The sequence below is a fragment of the Artibeus jamaicensis genome, unplaced genomic scaffold, assembly GCF_021234435.1.
Source record: "Artibeus jamaicensis isolate MK-2021 breed Jamaican fruit bat unplaced genomic scaffold, CSHL_Jam_final contig_399, whole genome shotgun sequence".
NCBI lineage: Eukaryota > Metazoa > Chordata > Mammalia > Chiroptera > Phyllostomidae > Artibeus > Artibeus jamaicensis.
This window is the reverse complement of record NW_026521816.1, coordinates 696,384-717,919: the sequence shown is the minus strand read 5'-3', so window position 1 is coordinate 717,919 and position 21,536 is coordinate 696,384. Positions and strand designations below refer to the sequence as shown.

At 38.2% G+C, this 21,536-nt stretch overlaps 1 protein-coding gene across 4 annotated transcripts in view; it reads left to right on the top strand.

Moving 5' to 3' along the window:
• LIMS1 (LIM zinc finger domain containing 1) overlaps positions 1-21,536 on the top strand; it is a 167,282-nt gene that overhangs the window by 70,968 nt on the left and 74,778 nt on the right. For 2 of the 4 annotated variants that reach the window (XM_037138351.2, XM_053665252.1), the window contains exon 1: positions 1,795-1,910. The exons of 1 other annotated variant lie outside the window; for it this stretch is intronic. In XM_037138351.2, the coding sequence (XP_036994246.1) occupies positions 1,810-1,910 (101 nt within the window). In that variant the 5' untranslated portion in view covers positions 1,795-1,809. Of the gene's footprint in view, positions 1-1,794; positions 1,911-21,536 lie in introns of those variants that run through there. One more of the 4 variants, XM_053665254.1, reaches the window with a different exon arrangement.

The following is a 21,536-nucleotide window of genomic DNA, read 5'->3' as shown; positions in this document are numbered from 1 at the left end:
AAACCTTGGGAAACAAACTCATTTCCTGCTCAAACCCTTATTGTTGAATTGAGAGCATTCTTAGCAAAGCAGGTTTCATAGGAGTTTACGTATTCTTTCTCAGGCCTGATCACCCAGGGAACCTGCCCGTTCCAGCACAGGGCTGCACGGTCCTCTGTCATTTCAGGCTTAAGTCAGGCAGGGGAAGTAAGGCAGCCAAGAGATTAGGAGACTTCTCACAGACAGAACGAGAACTGAGGCTATGTCAAAGCCAAGGGGCAAGGGTCCATCACCCCCTTTTGGTGTAGCCCCCCCAAGTCCTTCCCTGGGGTCTCCACGTGATCATGCCTGTCTTAGGTGGATTCTCCCTTGAGGAATCTTACCCATCATTGGGTGACCGACCAAGCATTGGGGGCCAGTTATGGATGAAGTAAAAGGAGCAGAGGCAGTGTTCCTGCCAGGGAGATAAGCTTTATCTCCTCAGTGTCTTATGGTTTGAAGGTTGTTCACACAGCCTTAGCCATGGGGTGGGGGGGGAGGGGGGGCGGGGTTTACAGTTCCTGAAACCAGGCAGGGCAGTTCCCAACAAGGAACCACTCTGTAAAGTACATAATTTTCTAACCACTGTACTGTACGTTTGAAATGCTGTAACATGGAATGTAAACCACAATTGAAAAATATAAAATTTTAAAAAGAAAAAACATCTTAACCTCATATTATCTCCCCATCATTATACACAAACCCCCTTGCAAACACTCACCCATACATATCCTGTTTTAAAACACCAAAACTCTCTTTCTTACATTGTCACTACCTAGGATCAAATACACAGATAAATAAATACAGGGGCTGGGTAGGAACCACAATGGTGATTAAATTGAGGTACACATTTTATGATAGGGGAGTATTCAGAATGAATAGTTATAGATTTAGAAAATCATTGAATGGAGGTTGATAGGAAGAACTAACTTTATTTCAGTTAAGAATTTTTGAGTCATATTTAATGGGGGGGAAGACATTTCCTTTCTAAAGAGGATTTAGAGTAGTGGGAGAGGGAGGAAATGGACTGCTTAGAGTTCTGCTCTCCTCTCAACCCCACACCCCTGCCTTTTTAAGGAAAATGTTCCAAAAAGCTCATGATGGCCAGGTACTTATTAAACTGACAACTGCTTGTGAAATGTTAATGGTTTTCTGACATATGAAATAGAGCAGGGCTCTTCTTTAGTCATTACTTTACTGGAGTTTTCCAGCTCAATTTTTTTTTTAGCTCAGTTTTTTTAATCCTCACTCAAGGGTATGTTTATTGATTCTAGAGAGAGAGGAAGGAGGTGGGAGAGAGAGAGACAGACACTCAGATGAGAGAGAAACATCAATCGGTTGCCTGGGGGATCGGACCTGCAACTTTTTGGTGCAGGTAATGTGGCTCCAACCACCTGAGCCACCTGGCCAGGGCTTTAGCCCAATTTTAATGCAGAATGATATTGGAAAGATTTATAAAGGAATTGGTATAATTATTCATAACAATTAAAATGTCCTTATTAGTAAACATGTGAGTAACCCATGTCACTCACCCCCCCCACACATACACACATACATCCTCCCTTCAAAGCACAAGGCCCAGAGATAAGGCAAGCCAGGCCTTGCTGAGGAGGGTGTGTACCTGCAGAGAAATAGGAAGCTGTGTTTCAGTGCCTGGCCTGTCTGGAAGTTTCTAACTCTGGGTCATGTGCTGAGGTTCAGCAGCAGAGACCCTGTCTTTCTGAGCCCTGCCAGCCATGCCACTCAGCATAAATACTTTAAAATGTTAGTAATTTATGTGTAGAGAGAAATATGACTGCTTTACAGCTTAAAGAGCTTTCACATTCAGGTCTCTACAGGAGAAGACGAGATCGTGCTGATAGTTTGAGAGTAACTGGGGAAGAAGAGATAAGGTGAGTGCAAAGTCATGGTTGGCTAAAGGTCAAGGCACCTACTGATGGCAGTGGATGAAGTAATGGGGAGTACACATTGAGAAGATTCCTCTTGTGCTTGATTGGAACTGTGCAAAACTAGATTTTTTTTTTTTTCATTTTCTTCACAAATCCTGTAAGTTGTTTTAGCTCTTCCCCAAATCTGTGGTATTTTTATGTCTTTAAAAACTACATAATTACCACAGTAATATTTAAAACAGGAAACAATTGATCTTATCCCCTTGGTTTAAAAATAGATTGCTTTGGTTTATTAGAACATGTTTCTGTGAGGAATTTTTATTTAATTTTTGATTGTGAGTGTAGTTTGTGGTGTTTTGGATGGGGGTAAGGGAGTGTTCATGTAGGATACTTTGTTATAGAAATGGATTTAACAAAGTAATGCAGAGAAACTTACAGGTAACCTAGGAAGGAGAACATCAAATAACTGAAGACCATTTTAACTAAAAACGTTAGGGGGTTTTGCTTTCAAAGTTAATTTGCCTGAAACAGTACAATTTTAGCTTTTGTTAAACTGGATTTTTAAAAAAGATTTTAGGTACCGAAAAGCCCCTGCATCTTTAATGTAGCTTAACATATAGTGTTAAAATACCATAACTTAAATTCTGTTTCTGAAACAAAGTGTTCCTGTTTTAGTGCTGACAGAAGGCTGCAGTAAAGAGAAACTTCCTTTCCTTTTTACTTCATATACTGTATAGTAGTTAATTTGTTTACAGTCTTTCAAGTGAGCCTTCCAATTAGGTGATAAAAGGGATATTAATATGTTGTGTACTATTGCTTTTTTTCTATAAATTCATTCATAGAGTTTAAATTCTTTATTTAAATTTGACAGGGAAAATTTTTCAAGGAAGCTTTTTTTCCTAAGCAATATTTATCTTTTTTTGTTTATTCTATCACATTTGTCCCAATTTATTTTTTCCCCTTTTGCTCCTTTCCACCTAGCCCACCCCTCTTGCCCACAGTGAGTCTCCTTTCCATTGTTTATGTCCATAAGTCATTCATACATGTTCTTTAACTAGTCCTTTCCCCTTCCTTCCACTATTACCTCCCTCCTCCCTTCCTACAGCTATCAGTTTGTTTTATATTTCCATGTCTCGGGTTCTGTTTTTCCTCAGTTTATTTTGTTCATTAGACTCCAGTTATAAGTGAAGTCATAAGGTGTTTTTCCTTTGCCAATGATTTATTTCGTTTAGCGTAACATTCTCCAGTTCTATCCATGCTGTTGCTAAAGGTAGGACTCCTTTCTTTCTTTCTGCTGACTAGTATTTCATTGTGTAAATGTACCACAGTTTTTTAATATACTCATGTACTGATGAGCACTGGCTGTTTCCAACATTTAGCCATTATAAACAGTGCCGTGAACAAAGGGTGCATACATTCTTTTCAATTAGTGTTTTGGGATGGTTAGGGTATATTCCCAGTAGTGGAATCACTGGTTCATAAGGCAGTTGCAATTTTAATTTTTTGAGGAAATACCATGATGTTTTCCACAGTGGCTGCACCAGTCTGCATTCCCACCAACAGTATACTAGGGTTCCCTTTTCTCCACATCCTTGCCAGCACTTGTTGTCTGTTGATATACTGGTGATAGACATTCTAACAGGTGTGATCATTGTGGTTTTGATTTACATCTCTGATGGCTAGTGATGTTCAACATTTTTTTCATATGTCTATGGGCATCTGTATGTCCTTATTGGAGAATTGTCTACTCTGGTCCACAAGAAAGCTTTTTAAAACTTATATTAAATGTGTATTTCTCTTACTTTATTTTTTCCCTTCCCCCGACACCACTCCCTTTGGGGGTCATCAGCCTGTTCTCTGTATCAATGAGTCTATTTCTGTTTTGTTAATTTTTTTTTCTTATCCTTACCCAAGGACTTGTGTATTTTTTTTTGAGAGTGGGGAATGGAGAAAGAGAGAGAGGGAGAGAAATATTTATGTGAGAGAAACATTGATTGGTTGCCTCTAGCATGTGCCCTGACTGGGGGACTGAACCTGCAACCTGTGCATGTGCCTACCAGGAATTGAACCCATGACCTTTTGTTTTATGGAATAATGCTCCAACCAATGGAGCCACACTGGCCAGGGCTTTCGTCTTTTTTTTTTTTTAAGGTTCTAATTATGGGTGAAATCGTATGGTATTTGCCTTTTTCTGTCTGACTTAACTTAGTCGGCTATATTATAGGAACTGTACTTTGGTAGGGAAATACTTATGTGAAAATTATCAACTCTTTTATTACCTTTGAAAAGAATAGTAACATTAAAGAACTGTTATTGATGCTAACATTTTAATTATTTTCCTATTTAATTACTATACCACATGTTTCTTAGCTACATTTAATGTATTAGTTACAAATTGATTCGACTAAACAGAACTTACAAGCCTCAGAGTTAGAAATGTTATAAATTTTTAAACATGAGTTAGTGAAAATATTCAGCTTTCTCTTACTAATCAGATTGGCTTTTGGAAGTAACCTCTGAAATTGATATTTAGTTGTAGACTCTAATCTACTCTTTATCCTAGAGTGGAAAGTTACCAAAAAGAGTTTTAATTTTAGAGTTGGGTCCTAAGGAATTGTATTTTTTAAAAAAATAAGATATGTAAAATGCCATTTGAGACCAACCATCTTTTACTTACTTTCAGACAGTAGCAAAAGTATACATGTACCAGAGGAGGTATATGGCTATTCATATAGTTATGGCCTTTGAAGCAACAAGATTTTCTCTTTTGTCTAGAGTTTAAATTAAAGGGGGAAAATTAGTTCTTAGGAAGTATTGCTTGTTCCATTAGGTTAAGGGAAAATATCTTCACTCATTTTGATGGTGTACTTTCTTGGGATAATAAAGAGACTTAGATTTTTTTGCCATTTCTCTGTCCTTTAATGCAGAGAGAATGATCATTTTCCTTATTTTAGGAGTCCAGTGAGGAGTAAGCTAGGAAAAGTAGATAATCTGTTTTTCCATGGACTTTTTATCAGTTTAGAGAGGCAGGGATTTTTCTTTCCTAGTTTTCTTTTCCTACTTATATTTTTAGTATTCTGTCAGGTTTCTTGTCTAGTAAGAATCAGGGAAGATAGAGGATTTGGATTTAGGTACAACTATTTCAGAGACAGACAAGTTATGTGATTTCACTGAAACTTAGCTCGTTCCTCTTTAAAATTAGGATAAAAATAACTATCGTTATCAAGCATATTTATCTCATAAAATCCTCACTCCCAGCCTAGTAAGGTAGGTATTATTATTATCTTAAAAATGGTGCTATAGGGGTAATGCCTTCCATGTATTCCATTAATTTTTATTGTGTGCCTACTATGTGCTATATAAAGATGCAGTGATGGCTCAGACACTGTTCCTCCCCTCAAGGAATACCTAGGTGTTGGAGAGTGAGTGTTACCAACAGATGCTCTTCCTAGGACCAGTTACTGATGTTGAATATGTATATTATGAAACATCTTTTTTTTTTTTAAGATTTTATTTATTTATCTTTAGAGGGGAAGGGAAGGAGAGAGGGGGAGAAACATCAATGTACGGTTGCCTTTCGTGCGTCCCCTGCTGGGAACTGGCCTGCAGGGAACCTGCCTGCAACCCCAGTATGTGCCCTGTCTGGGAATCGAACCGCAATAGTCTGGTTCGCAGGCCCGTGCTCAATCCACTGAGCTACACCAGCCAGGGCATGAAACATCTTTAACGCTGTGTCAAGTGTTACACAAGACTGATTCCTACTCTTAATTTCTTTTCATTCACATGTCCATCCATTTTCTTACTGTGTTTGTGGGCTCTAGCAGAAAAACTGTCCGAGACTTTTAATCTTTTTAAGACCTATGGTCACTGCCAGAAAATATTTTCTTTTTAAGTTTAACAGGCTGTACTTGGAAATGTAATAAAAGTGTTTAAGGAGCACTGTAATATACATGAGAATAGTGTTGGTTTTAAACATGATATAGTTTTAAACAGTAGCATGTAAAAATGAGCATGAAAAATACTGTAGATTTTTATTTTAAGGTATTATTTTATTATTAATTTATTGGTGGCTTTGTTTTTTAATTATTTATTTATTTTTAGAGAGAGGGGAAGGGAAGGAGAAAGTGTGAGAGAAACATCAATGTGTGGTTGTCCTTCATGTGTCCCCCGCTGGGGACCAGGCCTGCAACCCAGGCATGTGCCCTGACTGGGAACCAAACCCGTGACCCTTTGCTTTACAGGACTATTCTCAATTCACTGAGCTACACCAGTCAGGGCGATGGCTTTCTTTTTTAAAAATTTATTTAATTATTGTTCAAGTTCAGTTTCCTGTCTTTTACTCCCATCCCAGCCCACCCCTCCCCAGTGCTCCCCACCTCTTTCCCATTTCTACCCCGCTTAGTTGTTGTCCTTGTATCTTTTTTTACTAGTTCCTGTAAATCCTTCCCCTTTTCCCCTGAAATTCCCTCCCCTCTCCCTTCTGGTCACTGTCTGCCTGTTCTCTATTTCAGTGTCTTATGGTTGTATTTTCCTTGCTTGTTTGTTTTCTTGTGTAGCTTCCCATTAAAGGTGAGATCATATGGTATTTGTCTTTTACCGCCTGGCTTATTTCACTCAGCATAATGCTTTCCAATTCCATCCATGCTCTAGCAAAGAGTTGGAGCTCCTTCTTTCCTTCTGCTGCATAGAATTTCATTGTGTAAATGTACCATAGTTTTTTGATCCATTCATTTACTGATGGGCACCTAGGTTGCTTCTACCACTTGGCTATTGTAAATTGTGCTGCTTTAAGCATTGGGGTGCATAGGTTCTTTTGGACTGGTGTTTTAGGGTTCTTAGGATATACTCCTAGCAGTGGAATTGCTGTGTCAAAAGGCAGATCCATTTTGAGTTTTCTGAGAAAATTCCATACTTTTTTCCATAATGGTTGTACTAGTCTCCAGTGCCACCAACAATGGATTAGGGTCCCCTTTTCTCCACAACCTCTCCAAAACTTGTTGTTTGTTGCTTTGTTTATGATGGCCATTCTGACCAGTGTAAAGTGCTATCTCATTGTGGTTTTAATTTGCATCTCTCTGATAGCTAATGATATTCAGCATCTTTTCATGTGTCTCTGGATAATCTTTTTTTTTTTTGGTAATTTATGTACTTAATTTTTTAAGAAATATTTTATTAATTATGCCATTACAGTTGTCCCATTCACCCACCTTTGTTCCCCTCCACCCTGCACATCCCTCCCCCACCATCCCCTCCTTTAGTTTATGTCCATGTGTCACAAGTTCTTTAGATTCTACATTTTCCACACTACTCTTGTCTTCCCCCTATTGTCTCCCCACCATCTATACTACTTATTCTCTGTACCTTTTCACCCTCTCTCCCCGTCCCACTGCCCTGTTGCTAACCCTCCATGTGATCTCCATTTCTGTGGTTCCACTCCTGATCTAGCCATCTTCTTACTTTGCTTTTCTTTTAGGTGTGGTTGTTAATAACTGTGAGTTTGCTGTCCTTTCACTGTTCATATATTTTATCTTCTTTTTCTTAGATAAGTAAGGGCTTAGTGATGATTAACTCCTTGAACTTGACCTTATCTGAGAAGCACTTTATCTGCCCTTCCATTCTAAATGAAAGCTTTGCTGGATAGAGCAATCTTGGATGTAGTCTTGGGATTTCATGACTTGGAATACTTCTTTCCAGCCCCTTCTTGCCTGTAAGGTCTCTTTTGAGAAATCAGCTGACAGTCTGATGGGAATTCCTCTGTAGGTGACTGTCTCCTTATCTCTTGCTGCTTCTAGGATTCTCTCCTTCATTTTAATCTTGGCTAATGTAATTATGATGTGCCTTGGTGTGTTCCTTCTTGTGTCCACCTTCTTTGGGACTCTCTGGGCTTCCTGGATTTCCTGAAAGTCTATTTTCTTTGTCAGATCGGGGAAGTTTTCCTTTATCATTTGCTCAAATAAGTTTTCCTTTTGTTGCTGTCCCTCTTCTTCTGGAATTCCTATAATTCGGATGTTGGAACGTTTCAAGATGTCCTGGAGGTTCCTAAGCCTCTCCTCATCTTTTTGAATTCTTGATTCTTCATTGTTTTCTGTTTGGTCATTTTTTATTTCTTCTGGAACACTCCATTGATTTGAGTCCCAGCTTCCTTCCCATCACTGTTGGTTCCCTCTGCATTTCCTTTCATTTCACTTAGTTTACCCTTCATTTGTTCCTCTAATTTGTGACCAAAATCAACCAGTTCTGTGAGCATCCTGATCACCAGTGTTTTAAACTGTGCAACTGATAGGTTGGCCAACACTTGGTCGCTTAGAAGTATTGACTCTGGGGCTTTGAGCTGTTCTTCTTGAGCCATAATGTTTTGGTCTTGTTGTACCTGTTACATATGAGGGGCAAAGCCTTAGGTGTTCACCAGGGCGGGGCAGCCCAGGTCGCTGGTTTGTGACACTGTATATTTGTTACAGCATATTTATATTATTATTTTTTTCATTATTCTTATATCTTTTAATAGTATCTTTGTATTTCTCCTCTTTCTGTATAGTCTTCTTTGCCTTGGCTGGTTATATTGTATCATTTGATGGGTTTCCCCTGCCCTCTCATTCATAGTGTATTGCTAATTTACTGTCCCTCCCTTCACCTGTATCCATTAGCACACTATGAAGGTCCAATACTCCCTGTTCCTGGTATCTCATAAATTCTGTCATATGACTGTATGTCTAATATTATTATAAATAATAGCTGTCCCATACAATTGTAAATACTACACAAGACCCCTCCCAGATCTTAGCCCACTTTGTTTCCTGAACTATGTCACTGTAGTGGTTAACTCTATTCTCTCTCACACTACACCTATTTACTGTCCTTTATTCTCACCTTACCTCAGAATCTGACCTCCCACAACTTCACAGCTTTCTATATCGAACTCACCAATGTTTCCCCCCAACAAGAGTCTTACGTTCTTTCCATCATTTCTAAAAAGTGGCTACTTGGGTTGAAGATTATGGTTAACATATACATAACCAAAGGATCTCCTATTTCTTCTCTACCAGCTGCTACTATAAATATCATAGAATACTCTCCTGCTGTCATAAACCATTTTACCTTCCCCTCCAAACAATCACAAAGAAAAGAGTACATGGAAGCAGTGAAATCCAGGATCCTCACTGGAAGACTAAACCCAACAACAAGGAAGCACCAACAAATAACAACAGAAGAAGGTGAAGGAGGAAATGGAAGCCACACTAACCTCAATCCAGGATTTATCTGGAAATACAACTAAATACTGGAAAAATTACCCAGAACAACAACTGAACAAGAGAAAAACAGAATCCTCAAAACCCTGTACATACAGGAGAACTATCTTCAATGCAACCCGCCCTTACCAGCACAACAAATTAAAACAGGTGAAGGGGAGAGGAACCCTGATTTAACCAGATGGTGGGAAGGACCCACTAAAGAAAGACCTAACAACAATCAAAACCCAAAAATAAACACAGACCCAACTTAAATGAGAGCCCAAGACCAGGAAGCTTGGGGTATCAAGGAGACTGCACCACTGAATCTCACAGGTATTATAGTAAAGAAGTTCACACCATAAACCTAGGAAGCCAGAATAAATCAATTGAAGAAGCTCAAGCTAACAAGAAGAGTCTCACAAACAATGGGAAGACAACAAAACAACCCCCCTCCCCCATGAAAGGAAAGGAGGAAGCCTGACAAAGAATGCTAGATGAAATACAGGCAAGTCAGGTCTCAGATATTGAGTTCAAAGCACTGGTTATCAGGAATTTCAAAGAGCTCACAATGAGCTACCAGAAACTACAGGGGAGCTACAACGTACTCACTGGACTATATCAACATGAAAAAGTAAATAGAAACTATCAGCAAGGGACAAGAGGAAATGAAAACTACAATTTCTGAACTGAAGAACACAGTGGAAGGAATCAAAAGCAGGATTGATGAAGCAGAGTATTGGATCAGTGAGTTGGAGGACAAAGTAGAAAAAAACTCCCAGAAATAGCAAGAAAAGGAAAAGAGGATCAGAAAGAATGAAGGATGAAGAGAAATGCAAGACAATATGAAACGTAATAATATCCGAATAATAGGAATACCAGAAGGTGGAGAAGAAGAGCAGGGGATAGAAAAGCTATTTGAAAAAGTAATGATGGAAAACTTCCCTAATGTGATGAGAGAAAAGGTCACACAAATCCAGGAATCACAGAGTCTCCCAATCAAGAGGAACCCAAAAAGGCCCACTTCAAGACACATCATCATTAAAATGGCAAAATTCCAAGACAGAGAATCTTAAAGGCAGCAAGGGAGAAAAAAGAAATAACATACAAGGGAGCCCCAATAAGGTTAGCTACTGAATTCTCAATGGAAACACTCCAAGCAAGAAGAGAATTGCAAGAAGTATTCCAAGTAATGAGAACCAGAGGCCTGAAACAAAGGATACTGTACCCGGCAAGTCTCTCAATCAACATAGAAGTCCAAATAAAGACCTTCCAAGACAAAAGAACTCTAAAACAATATACCTCCACCAAACCAGGTCTGCAAGAAATACTAAAAGTTCTGCTTTAAGGGAAGGAAGGAAAAGAGAGAGACAATGAGAAGCACAGGTATAAAAATGACAATGAATAAATACCTACCAATAATAACCTTAAACGTAAATGGATTAAATGGTCCAATCAAAAGACATAGAATAGGTGAATGGAAAGCATGACCCACACATCTGATGCCTACAAGAGACCCACCTCAGGACAAAAGACCTACACAGACTCAAAATGAGGGGCTTTTACAGGAAACAAACTTTCCAAGCTAATGGCCAGGGGAAAAAAAGCCAGGTAGGATAGCAATACTCATATTGGACAAAACAGACTTCAAAAAAGGGCCATAAAAAGAGACACAGAAGGTCACTTCATAATGTTCAAGGGAAGAATCCACCAAGAAGACATAAACCTTGTAAATATATATACACCCAACATAGGAGCACCCAAATATATAAAGAAAATCTTAGAGGACTTCAAGAAAGATATTGACAGCAACACAATTATAGTAGGGGATTTTAACACCCCACTGTCAAAAATGGACAGATCTTCCAAACAAAAAATCAACAAAGATATTGTGGCATTGAACAACGTTCTAGATGAAATGGACTTAACTGATATATATATAGAACCCTTTATCCCAAAGAAGCTAAATACACATTCTTTTCAAATGTGCATGGAATGTTTTCAAAGATAGGCCACATGATAGGGCACAAAAGAAGCCTCAAGAAATTGAAGAAAATTGAAATCATACCAAGCATTTTCTCCCATCGCAAGGGACTGAAACTGGAAACGAACCACAAGAGAAAAGACCCAAAACATTCAAAATCATAGAGATTGAATAGCATGCTATTATACAATGAATGGGTGAAGAATGAAATAAGGGAAGAAATCAAAAAGTTTCTGGAAACAAATGCAAATGAACTCAGGACAACTCAAAACTTATGGGACACAGTGTAGGCAGTCCTGAGAGGGAAGTTCATAGCAATACAGGCCTACCAAAAAAATACAGAAATATTTCAAACAAACAGCCTAACCCTACACGTACAAGCCTTGAGGAACAACAAAGACAGCCCAGAAGAAGTAGAAGGAAGGAAATAACCAAGATCAGAGCAGAATTAAATGACATGGAGACTGAAAGCAGAATTCTAAAAATCAGTGAATCCAGGAGCTGGTTTTCTGAAAAGATAAACAAAATAGACAAGCCTTTAAGCAGGCTCATCAAGAAAAAAAGAGAGAGAACCCAAATAAACAATCAGAAATGAAAGAGGAGAGATTACAACTGACTCCACAGAAATACAAAGGATTGTAAGAAATTACTATGAAGAACTCTACGCCAAGAAATTTGAAAACCTAGGTGAAATGGACAAATTTCTAGAAAAATATAATCTTCCAAAACTCAATGAAGAAGCAGCAGAAAGCCTGAATAAACCAATAATTGCAAGTGAAATTGAAGCAGTAATCAAAAATCTCCCAAAGCACAAAAGCCTTGGACCAGATGGTTTCACAGGAGAATTCTACAAAGCATTTAAGGAAGAGCTAACCCCTATTTTTCACAGGCTGTTCCAAAAAATCCAAAATGATGGAAGAATCTCAAACTCTTTTTATGAAGCCAGCATCATCCAAATCCCAAAACCAGATAAAGATACATAAAGAAAGAAAACTTCAAGCCAGTATTGCTGATGAACATAGACTCTAAAATTCTCAACAAGATATTGACAAATCGCATACAACAAAACATTAAAAAGATCATACAACATGACCAAGTCGGGTTCATCCCAGGGATGCAAGGATGGTTCAATATTCACAAATCAGTAAATGTAATATATCATATAAACAAAAGCAAAGATAAAAACCAAATGATCATATCAATAGATGCAGAAAAAGCTTTTGATAAGGTACAACACCCATTCATCATAAAAACACTCAGCAGAGTGGTAATAGAGGGAGCATTCCACAATATAATGAAGGCAGTGTATGAGAGACCTACAGCCAACATCATACTCAATGGGCAAAAACTAAAATCTTTTCCACTAAGCTCAGGCACAAGACAAGGTTGTCCACTTTCACCATATGCATTCACTATAGTATTGGAAGTTTTAGCCACAGCGATCAGACTAGAAATAAAAGGCATCCAAATCGGAAAGGAGGAGACAAAACTCTCATTGTTTGCAGATGACATGATAGTGTACATGGAAAATTGAATAGGCTCTACCCAAAACCTGCTCAACCTAATAAATGAATTTGGCAAAACAACAGGATACAAAGTCAATATCCAGAAATCAAAGGCATTTTTGTATACCAGCAGTGAAAAAACAGAAGCAGGAATCAAGGAAAAAAATCCTTCGATATTTGAAAAAGGAAAATAAAATACCTAGGAATAAACCTAACCAAGGATGTAAAAGAACTGTATGCAGAAAACTTCACAATACTGAAGAAAGAAATCAAGGAAGGCACAAACAAATGGAAACATATACCATGTTCATGGACTGGAAGAATTAACGTCATCAAAATGTCCATACTACCAAAAGCAATTTACATATTTCATGCAATACCTATTAAAGTACCAATGAGATATTTCTCAGACATAGAGCAAACACTTCAAAAATTTATATGGAACCATGAACGAAGCTCCTGCTATTTGAGAAAGAAGAACAAAGTAGGAGGGATCACAATACCTGATACCAGACTGTATTACAAGGCCACTGTAATCAAAACAGCCTGGTACTAGCATAAAAACAGGCATGTCGACCAATGGAACAGAACAGAGAGCCCAGAAGTAAACCCAAGTCTCTATGGTCAATTAGTATTCAACCAAGGGACCCGCAACATAAAATCGAATTAAAATAGCCTCTTAAACAAATGGTGTTGGGAGAACTGGACAGCTACGTGTAAAAGAAAATGAAATTCAAGCACCAACTTACAACATACACGAAAAGAAATTCAAGATGGATAAAAAACTTAAATATAAGCCGTGATACCATTAAAATCCTAGAAGAGAACATTGTCAGGATAATCTTAGATATTTCATGGAGTAACATTTTTACTGATATGTCCCCTAGATCAAAAAATATAAAGGAAAGAATAAACAAATGGGCTCTCATCAAAATTAAAAGCTTTTGCACGGCTAAAGGAAACAGTATTAAAATAAAAAGAGAACCAACCATATGGGAAAACATATTTGCCCATGATACCTCAGACAAGGGTTTAATCTCCAAAATATACAAAGAACTTACACCACTTCTTTCTAAGCAGACAAGCAACCCAGTAAAAAAATGGGCAAAGGACTTGAACAGACACTTCTCCAAGGAGGACATACAGAAGATCCAGAGACACATGAAAGATTGCTTAGTATCACTAGCTATCAGAGAGATGCAAATTAAAACCACAATGATTTACCACTTTACACTGGTCAGAATGGCCATCAGAAATAAAGCAACAAAAAAAAGTGTTAGGTTGTGGAGAAAAGGGGACCCTAATCCATTGTTAGTGGGATTGCAGACTGGTAGTACAGGCTGGTGAAAGGCAACATTGAAACTGTACCAGGAAAGAGCATGGTTTTGGCAGAACCCAGGTCACGTGCTGGCACTGCACTGCTAACTGGTAGAAGATGGAATGTCTGCAGTGGAAGAGGAACCCACCTCCCAGTCCCAAGGGTTTCACCCTTAATCATTATTTTCTCTTTATTACCCCCTTGAAATTTCATAGCAGAAATACTTCCTTGTTAAAAATTTTTCCTTCTTTCATCTCCCCAGCACTGTCTTTTCCTAGTGTTCATACTAGTTATTACTTCTTTTAACTTTCTCCTCTGTTGTCCCTGCAGTATCTCCAAAGCTCTTTGTATTCATGGCTTGAGATAACAGCTGTGTGAAGCTATCAAATCCAGGCCAAGAGTCATTTCTAACTCTCATTTACGGACTAGCACAATTTAAACTAGTAGATATTCAGTAAATATTTGTGAATGAGTAAATTAGCAATATGAACTATGAAAACCTTTTATTAAATCATTTATTGAAGACGCAGGGAAATTAGAAGAGAGTATTTGGATTTTTCCTTCCAAACTAATCTGTTATCTTCTAAGGGCTGTCTGTTGAGTTATAGTTTTAGCATAAATGGGTATTTCAAACAAGACTGTGACTAAATCTCTTTCCAAACCTCCCTCCAAGAGAAGGATTTTGTTATCTAATTGAAGTAATGAAATCTTTTGGTGTGTTTTATAATATGAGAAGATATGTCCATATTTGTTTTTAAAGATAAAAAATATGACTGCTCTAGGCACAACAGTCAGACAAGAAAAGGAATAAAAGGCATACAAATTGGAAAGGAGTCATTCTTTGTAGATGACATGATAGTGTACATAAAAAACCCTACAGATGCCACCAAAAAATTATTTAACCAAATAAATGAATTTGGAAAACAGGATATTCAGAAGTCAAACAATCAATATTCAGAAATCAAAGACATTTTTGTACACCAACAGCAAAGTATCAGAAACAGAAATTAGGATAAAGTCCCATTTACTGAAGCAACAAGAAAAATAAAGTACCTAGGAATAAACCTAACCAAGGAGGTTAAAGACCTGTACTCAGAAAACTACACAACACTGAAGAAAGAAATTAAGGAAAACACAAATAATTGGAACCATATACCATGTTCATGGATTGGAAGAATCATCATCAACATGTCCAGGCTACCCAAAGCAATTTATAGGTCCAGTGCAATTCCCATTAAAATACCAATGACATATTTCAGATATAGAAAAATATTTCAAAAATTTATATGGAATCATAATGCTGAATAACCTCAGTAATTTTGAGAAAGAAGAACAAAGTAGGAGGGCCACAATACCTGATTATCAAATTGTATTACAAGGCCTCTGTAGTCAAAAGAGTTATAATGCATAAGAACAGACACGTAGATCAACAGAACAGAAAGCCCAGAAATAAACTGATGTCCCTATGGTCAATTAATATTTGACAAAGGGGGCGGGAGCATAAAGTGGAGTAAAAATAGCTTCTTGAACAAATGGTGTTGGGAGATCTAGATAGCTACGTACGTGCAAAAGAGTGAAACTTGACCGTCCACTTACACCACACACAAAAATAAACTGAAGATGGATAAAAGACTTAAATGTAAATCATAACACCATGAAAGTCCTAGAGAAGAACATAGGCAGGAAAATCTCAGATATTCCATGCAGCAATATTTTCACTGATATTTCCCCTAGAGCAAGGGACATAAAAAAGAACAAATGGGACTACATCAAATTAAAAAGCTTCTGCACAGCTAAAGAACACATAAACAAAATGAAAGGGGAACCAACTGTATGGGAAAATATATTTGCCAAGGATACCTCGAACAAGAGTTTGATCTCCGAAATAGATAAAGAACTCACACGACTCCACTGTAGGAAGACAAACAACCCAATTAAAAAATGGGCTGTGGGAGACCGTTCTGCGTGGTGTGGCCCCAGCTCCCACCTGGAGATGCACAGGACCCACGCCCACAGATAGGTTCTCCCATGGGTAATCAGGCCTGCAATATGCCTAGGCCGCTATGAGTCTTGCTTTTTGCTAAAAAAAACCTCCCTCACCTGGATTTGTGGCAAACATTTACATTCAAAATAACTTCGAAAATACATGCTAAATTTTTCTAGGACCAGTGTAACCAGTTCAACCACTATTGCCCTTTTCATTTGCAAATATCCCTCTTCTCTGATGTGATTAGTGCCATTGGCTCCTTTGTTTTCTGCAAAAGGTAACCACCTAAAGCGAACCTATTCATAGTAAATGAGGACCTTCATGTAATGTGTGGAGAAACCCAATAAAGGTCTGTCATGGCGGGAGCTGCAGCTTTTGCTCCCCTTGAGAGAAAAGCTGTGCTGTTTCTTTTTCTCCACTGGACTCGATAGTCTGTGTGAATGTCTCATTTCATCCATAATGATGCGGACACTGCAGGCTGGTGTTCGCATCAGTGGGCAAAGGACTTGAACAGATATTTCTCCAAAGACATACAGAGGGACCAAAGACATATAAAAGGATCCTCTATATCACTAGCCATGAGGGGGATTGAAATTAAAACCACAATGAGATAGCATTTCACACCAATCAGAACAGCCATTATAAACAAATCAACAAGCAACAAGTGCTGGTAAGGTTATGGAGAAAAGGGAACTTTAGTATACCATTAGTGGGAATGCAGCCTGGTGAAGCCACTGTGGAAAACACTATGTAATTTCCTCAGAAAACTAAAAATAGAACTGCATTTTGATCCAGCAACTCCATTGCTAGGATTGTTTCCTAAGAACCCTGAAACAGCAATGAAAAAGAACTTATGCACGCCAATGTTCATAGCATTATTTATAGTAGTCAAGTGCAGGAAACAGCCTAAGTGTCCTCCAGTAAATGAGTGGATCAGAAAACTGTGGTACATTTACACAATAAGATACTACCCTGTAACAGAAAACAACTCAGCCGCTTTCAGGTGTACGGAGTGGAACTTTATTTACGTATGCGGACCCAGAGAAGGCAAGTCTCCAAATTCTGGGCCCTGATCAGCGGGGAGCAATTGCTTATATAGGGTGAGGGATGGTCTGTCACTTAGACCATTATTTTTGGTGGAAAAGCAAGAAGCAGTTTACAGAAGCAAAATGTTATCTGTAGCACACAGAGACACAATTTTGTCTCTAGCGCACAAATGTCACAAATGTTATCTCTAGCAGTCGTTATCTCTTGATGCTCAGAGACAAGTAAGAAACAAAGGAAGAAAAGCAAGTCATTTCCTGGGTGCTGTGCTATGTTTTAAAATAACCGCCAATTTCCTCTAACACCCAGCTGAAAGAAAGAAGGAGCTCCTATCCTTCATGATAGCATGGTTGTAACTGGAGAGCATTATCCTCAGTGAAATAAACTAGGCAGTGAAAGACAAATACCATATGAGCTCACCTATATGTGGAATCTAATCAATAAAACAAACAGGTAAGCAAAATAGAACCACAGACATGGAAATAAAGAATAAACTGACAGTGATCTAGAGGGGAGAGGATGGAGGATAATGGGGAATGGAGGGGGAACTATCAAGTTAAGAAACATGTGTAAAGGACCCATAGACAAGGACAATGGGGAAGGGGGGGAGGGTTGAATGTGGGAGGTGGGGACTGTGTAGGGCAGGGTAGAGTAATGGTGTAAGGTGGACAACTGTAATTGAACAACAAAATTTTTTTTTAAATATGACATTTCTATTCAGTTTAAAAATAACAATTTTTTAATCATAGTTGCTTAAAACAATATTGACAGGTTTTATGACTACCATAACCAGCTCTGCAGTTTAAGCAGAGGTTTATTGCTGTTACCGATATATCTCAGTGTTGCCATTAGCTATTAATAACTACTTAAAGAATGCACTGTCAATTGGCAATGAGTTGAAATTGTACAATTTATTGTCAGAATTCTAATTGCTTTGCATAGTGGGAATTTAAAAAATGACAATATTATTGAGAAGTACGAATATGCATGGAACTAGAAATGGACCACAAGGTTATGTGTGAGCTTCTAATTTGTAATGTTCCAGCCTTGTCTTTGGGAAAATGAAGTACTTGTAGGATTGTTTTTAAGCAAGATTCTCCCTAGGATGGTCTTCTGCAAAACATAGAGACACTGTGATTGCTTTATCAATTTGAAGTGGTACCTACCAGTAAGTTAACTTTGACTCATAATAGAAATGGTGAAGTATCTGACCATTTCAAAAAAACAACATTTTTTAGAGCTTCTTATTGTCACAAGAAGAAACAAAAACAAAACAAAAAATGCAATTAGTTATACAGCACATTGTTCATGAGAATCTCAGAAAAGTATCAAAAGTTCTAGTCAGAAGGTTTTCAGAGAATCATTTTTTTCCTGACAGTATTTCCCTGGGGACTGTGATATAAAAGTAGTGATGGTCTGTGAAGGTGATATGAGAAGGAGAGGGGCTGAATAGTAGACTCTGGATTCTGGATTCTTTTCCTGATCACCTTCCTTTTGTCTTTCCTGTGGCAGCTATTGGGTCATCATAGTTTAGGAGAGCATGATTTAAAAGGTAGTGGAGGACAGCCAGCCCTTATTTAAGAGTCTATAATTTTGAAACAGTGGAATTCAAGCATGTCTGTACTGAGCCTCCCTCATAATTCACTGTGTTGCTGCATTACACCCTATAGAAAATAAGAGCTAAAATATATGTCAAAGATACATGCTGAAGAATGTATGGTTCAAACGATGTGATGTATGGAATTTGCTTCAAAATATTTTATGTTTGAAGACTAGATAAAACATACTGATCTTGATTTGACAGCTTTTGGAATTATCAAAATAATGGGTTTGATGGAATTCATTGTATTATTCTCTCTAGTTTAAATGCGTTTTAAATCTTCAGTAATCAAAGTTTAACTTGGGGGGTATGTATCATGATAAATGACACAATTCTAACTTTATTCTTTTAGGTTACTATCAGATTATAATTAATCTACAACCAGAGTATAGTTATTATAGTTATTATTCTGGCAAAACTTCCCATGTAATTTTGAGCATATTAAATAGGCCTAATTAGTTTGAAAACTCTTATAAGACAAGATAATTAAATCCTTGAGGTATTTCAGGGTCCATTGGAACAACCCAAGCTGAAACCCTGGGAAAGAGATAGACCCTGGCACTAGGGTTTATGATAACAAGACAGGGTGGGATAGGAGTTAAGCTATCATTTTCAACAAAGCTAATGTTTCTGTCCCAAGATTTAGAGAGAATTACCAATTGCTGGCCATGTTGGGGGTGAGGAGGAGGCTGTCTGCAGTCTGGAGAGACAGAAAAGGATTAGAATCCTCTCTTCAAACCTTGCAGAGACAGAGTTAGGGGATTAGCACGGGTTGAACTTCTGCTGTCCACAGCTTCCTTAGTTGCATGTCTTGAGACTGAGCAGAGGGAGAAATAGAGAATGTCCCCACACAGGCCACCAAAATGTTGGGGTGGTTGGTGATGCAGGCCGTGAAAGAATTCTCAAAAGAGAAGAAAGTGCAGAGAGTAAAGTTTTTATTCACATTCCAAGAGAGGAGAGGGGTTTGGTGTAGAGAGACATGCCAACAGCAAAATGTGGGGGCTTTGAGCTTTTATTAGGTGATTGGGATAGTTGTAGAGAAGGATATTTCAGTTGGTCTTGTAGAGACTGCAGCTTGTTTAGGTGTTATCTTTGGGTGCACAGTCTGGTCGTTGAGGTCTGACATATCCTGTTTCGAAAGTTCTTAGAGCTCAGTGCCTTCAGGGCAATACCACTAATTTTCTCATCCTGAGGATATAGGCTCATAAAACAAGGGTCAGTCATGCATTATGGGATCTAGCTAGCTCTGGAGAAGAGAGCCTGAAAATGGGCCTTCTTCCCATTCCTTCCTACTTTCAAAGGCAGATACAATTGTTTTGAATTGCTGAGTGAGACATGTCCTTCATAATGGATAAAGGGCCATGAGGTTCTATGAATAGTCAGAATTCTGACTTTAGCCTCTTGTATCCTGGTTTCAATCAGGAGAGAAGAACCACACAGTAATTAGAACAAGGAAGATTTAATATAAAGATAAAATTATTAACTCTAGCAGGGGGTTGAGTTAATAAGGGATTGGCTAGTAAGAAGTAGAGAGAATACACAAAAGTATAGAAATAGCACCTACAAGGAGCAGCCACTACTCCAGGGCCGAGATAGAACCCCAAAGACAAGCTCCTGCCCACCCCTTACCCAGTGGACACACTGCTGAGGCTCTTAGAATGGCAGAGAAGTTGCTTGGTTCCAGGCCAGCAAAACTTGCTAGAAATCTGAACTTTAGAAGACCCTCCCTTCAGGGTGCTGGGGAAGGCCATGCTGGTGAGATGTTTCACCAGAGGTATGCCATTACAGAACTGCCCAGAGGGAGTTTAGGGGAAGGCTTTTAGCTGCAGGACCCTAACGTGGAAGAAAGCCCTAACCCAAGTTCTGTGTGCTGCAGGAGCTTGCCACGCAGGACCAGGATGCAAAACCCTTTCCTCCATTGGGTCACTTCAGTGCCCTTCACTGAAAAGCCCTGGTGCTAACTAGCAGAGGAGAAAGACCTTTCACAGAGCAGGCAAAACTTTGTAACTGGAACACCAAAGGGGTCCAGTAACACTCCATCAGGGAAATGAGTGGGTCTGTCTGCTCTTACCATTACCATACTTTTATGTATTATTGCTAGTTTATTATTATTATTATTATTATTAATTTTTGTTCAGGTATCAGACTATTCCTCATGAAGAGTGGGTTATTAGACATTGGTGTTTTAGTATAAATGCAAGAGAAGTTGGAAACACAATAGAAATTGGTGTTTCAGAAGAAAATTTTTAGAAAAATTTTTGAAAGGTACAAGAACTTCAAATCTGATTTGCAATAAAATATAGATACATAAATTAACGTGCTTTTTGATGCTCTGCCTGCCCTGTTTTTTGTCATGCATATAAAATATTTAGAGAACAATGAAGGTTTCTGGTACATTTCAAATTAGAATTTAATAATTGTGATAACAACTAATCTTTAATGGAAACTTAAAATATGCCAGGTACTATATGAAGCATCTAAATGCATTATTTCATTTATTCTTTTTTTATTAAATACTTTCCAATTTTATTGTTGTTCAAGTACAGTTATCTGCTTTTTCCCCCAACCTCTCCCTGCCACCTCATCCATCCCCACCTCCCTCCCTTGTTTCCACCCCTCCTTGTTTTTGTCCGTGTGTCCTTTATAGTTGTTTCTGTAAACCCTTTACCCTTTTATCCTCATTATCCCCTCCTGTTTACCCTCTGGTTACTGTCAGTTCTTAATTTCAATGTCTCTGGTTATATTTTGCTTATTTGTTTGTTTTGTTGATTAGGTTCTGCTTATAGGTGAGATCATGTGGTATTTGTCTTTCACCCTCTGCCTTATTTCATTTATTATAATGCTCTCTGGTTCCATCCATGCTGTCACAAAGGGTAGGAGCCCCTTCTTCCTACTGTATAGAATTCCATTGTATAAGTGTACCATAGTTTTTTGATCCATTCATTTACTGATGGGCACTTAGTTT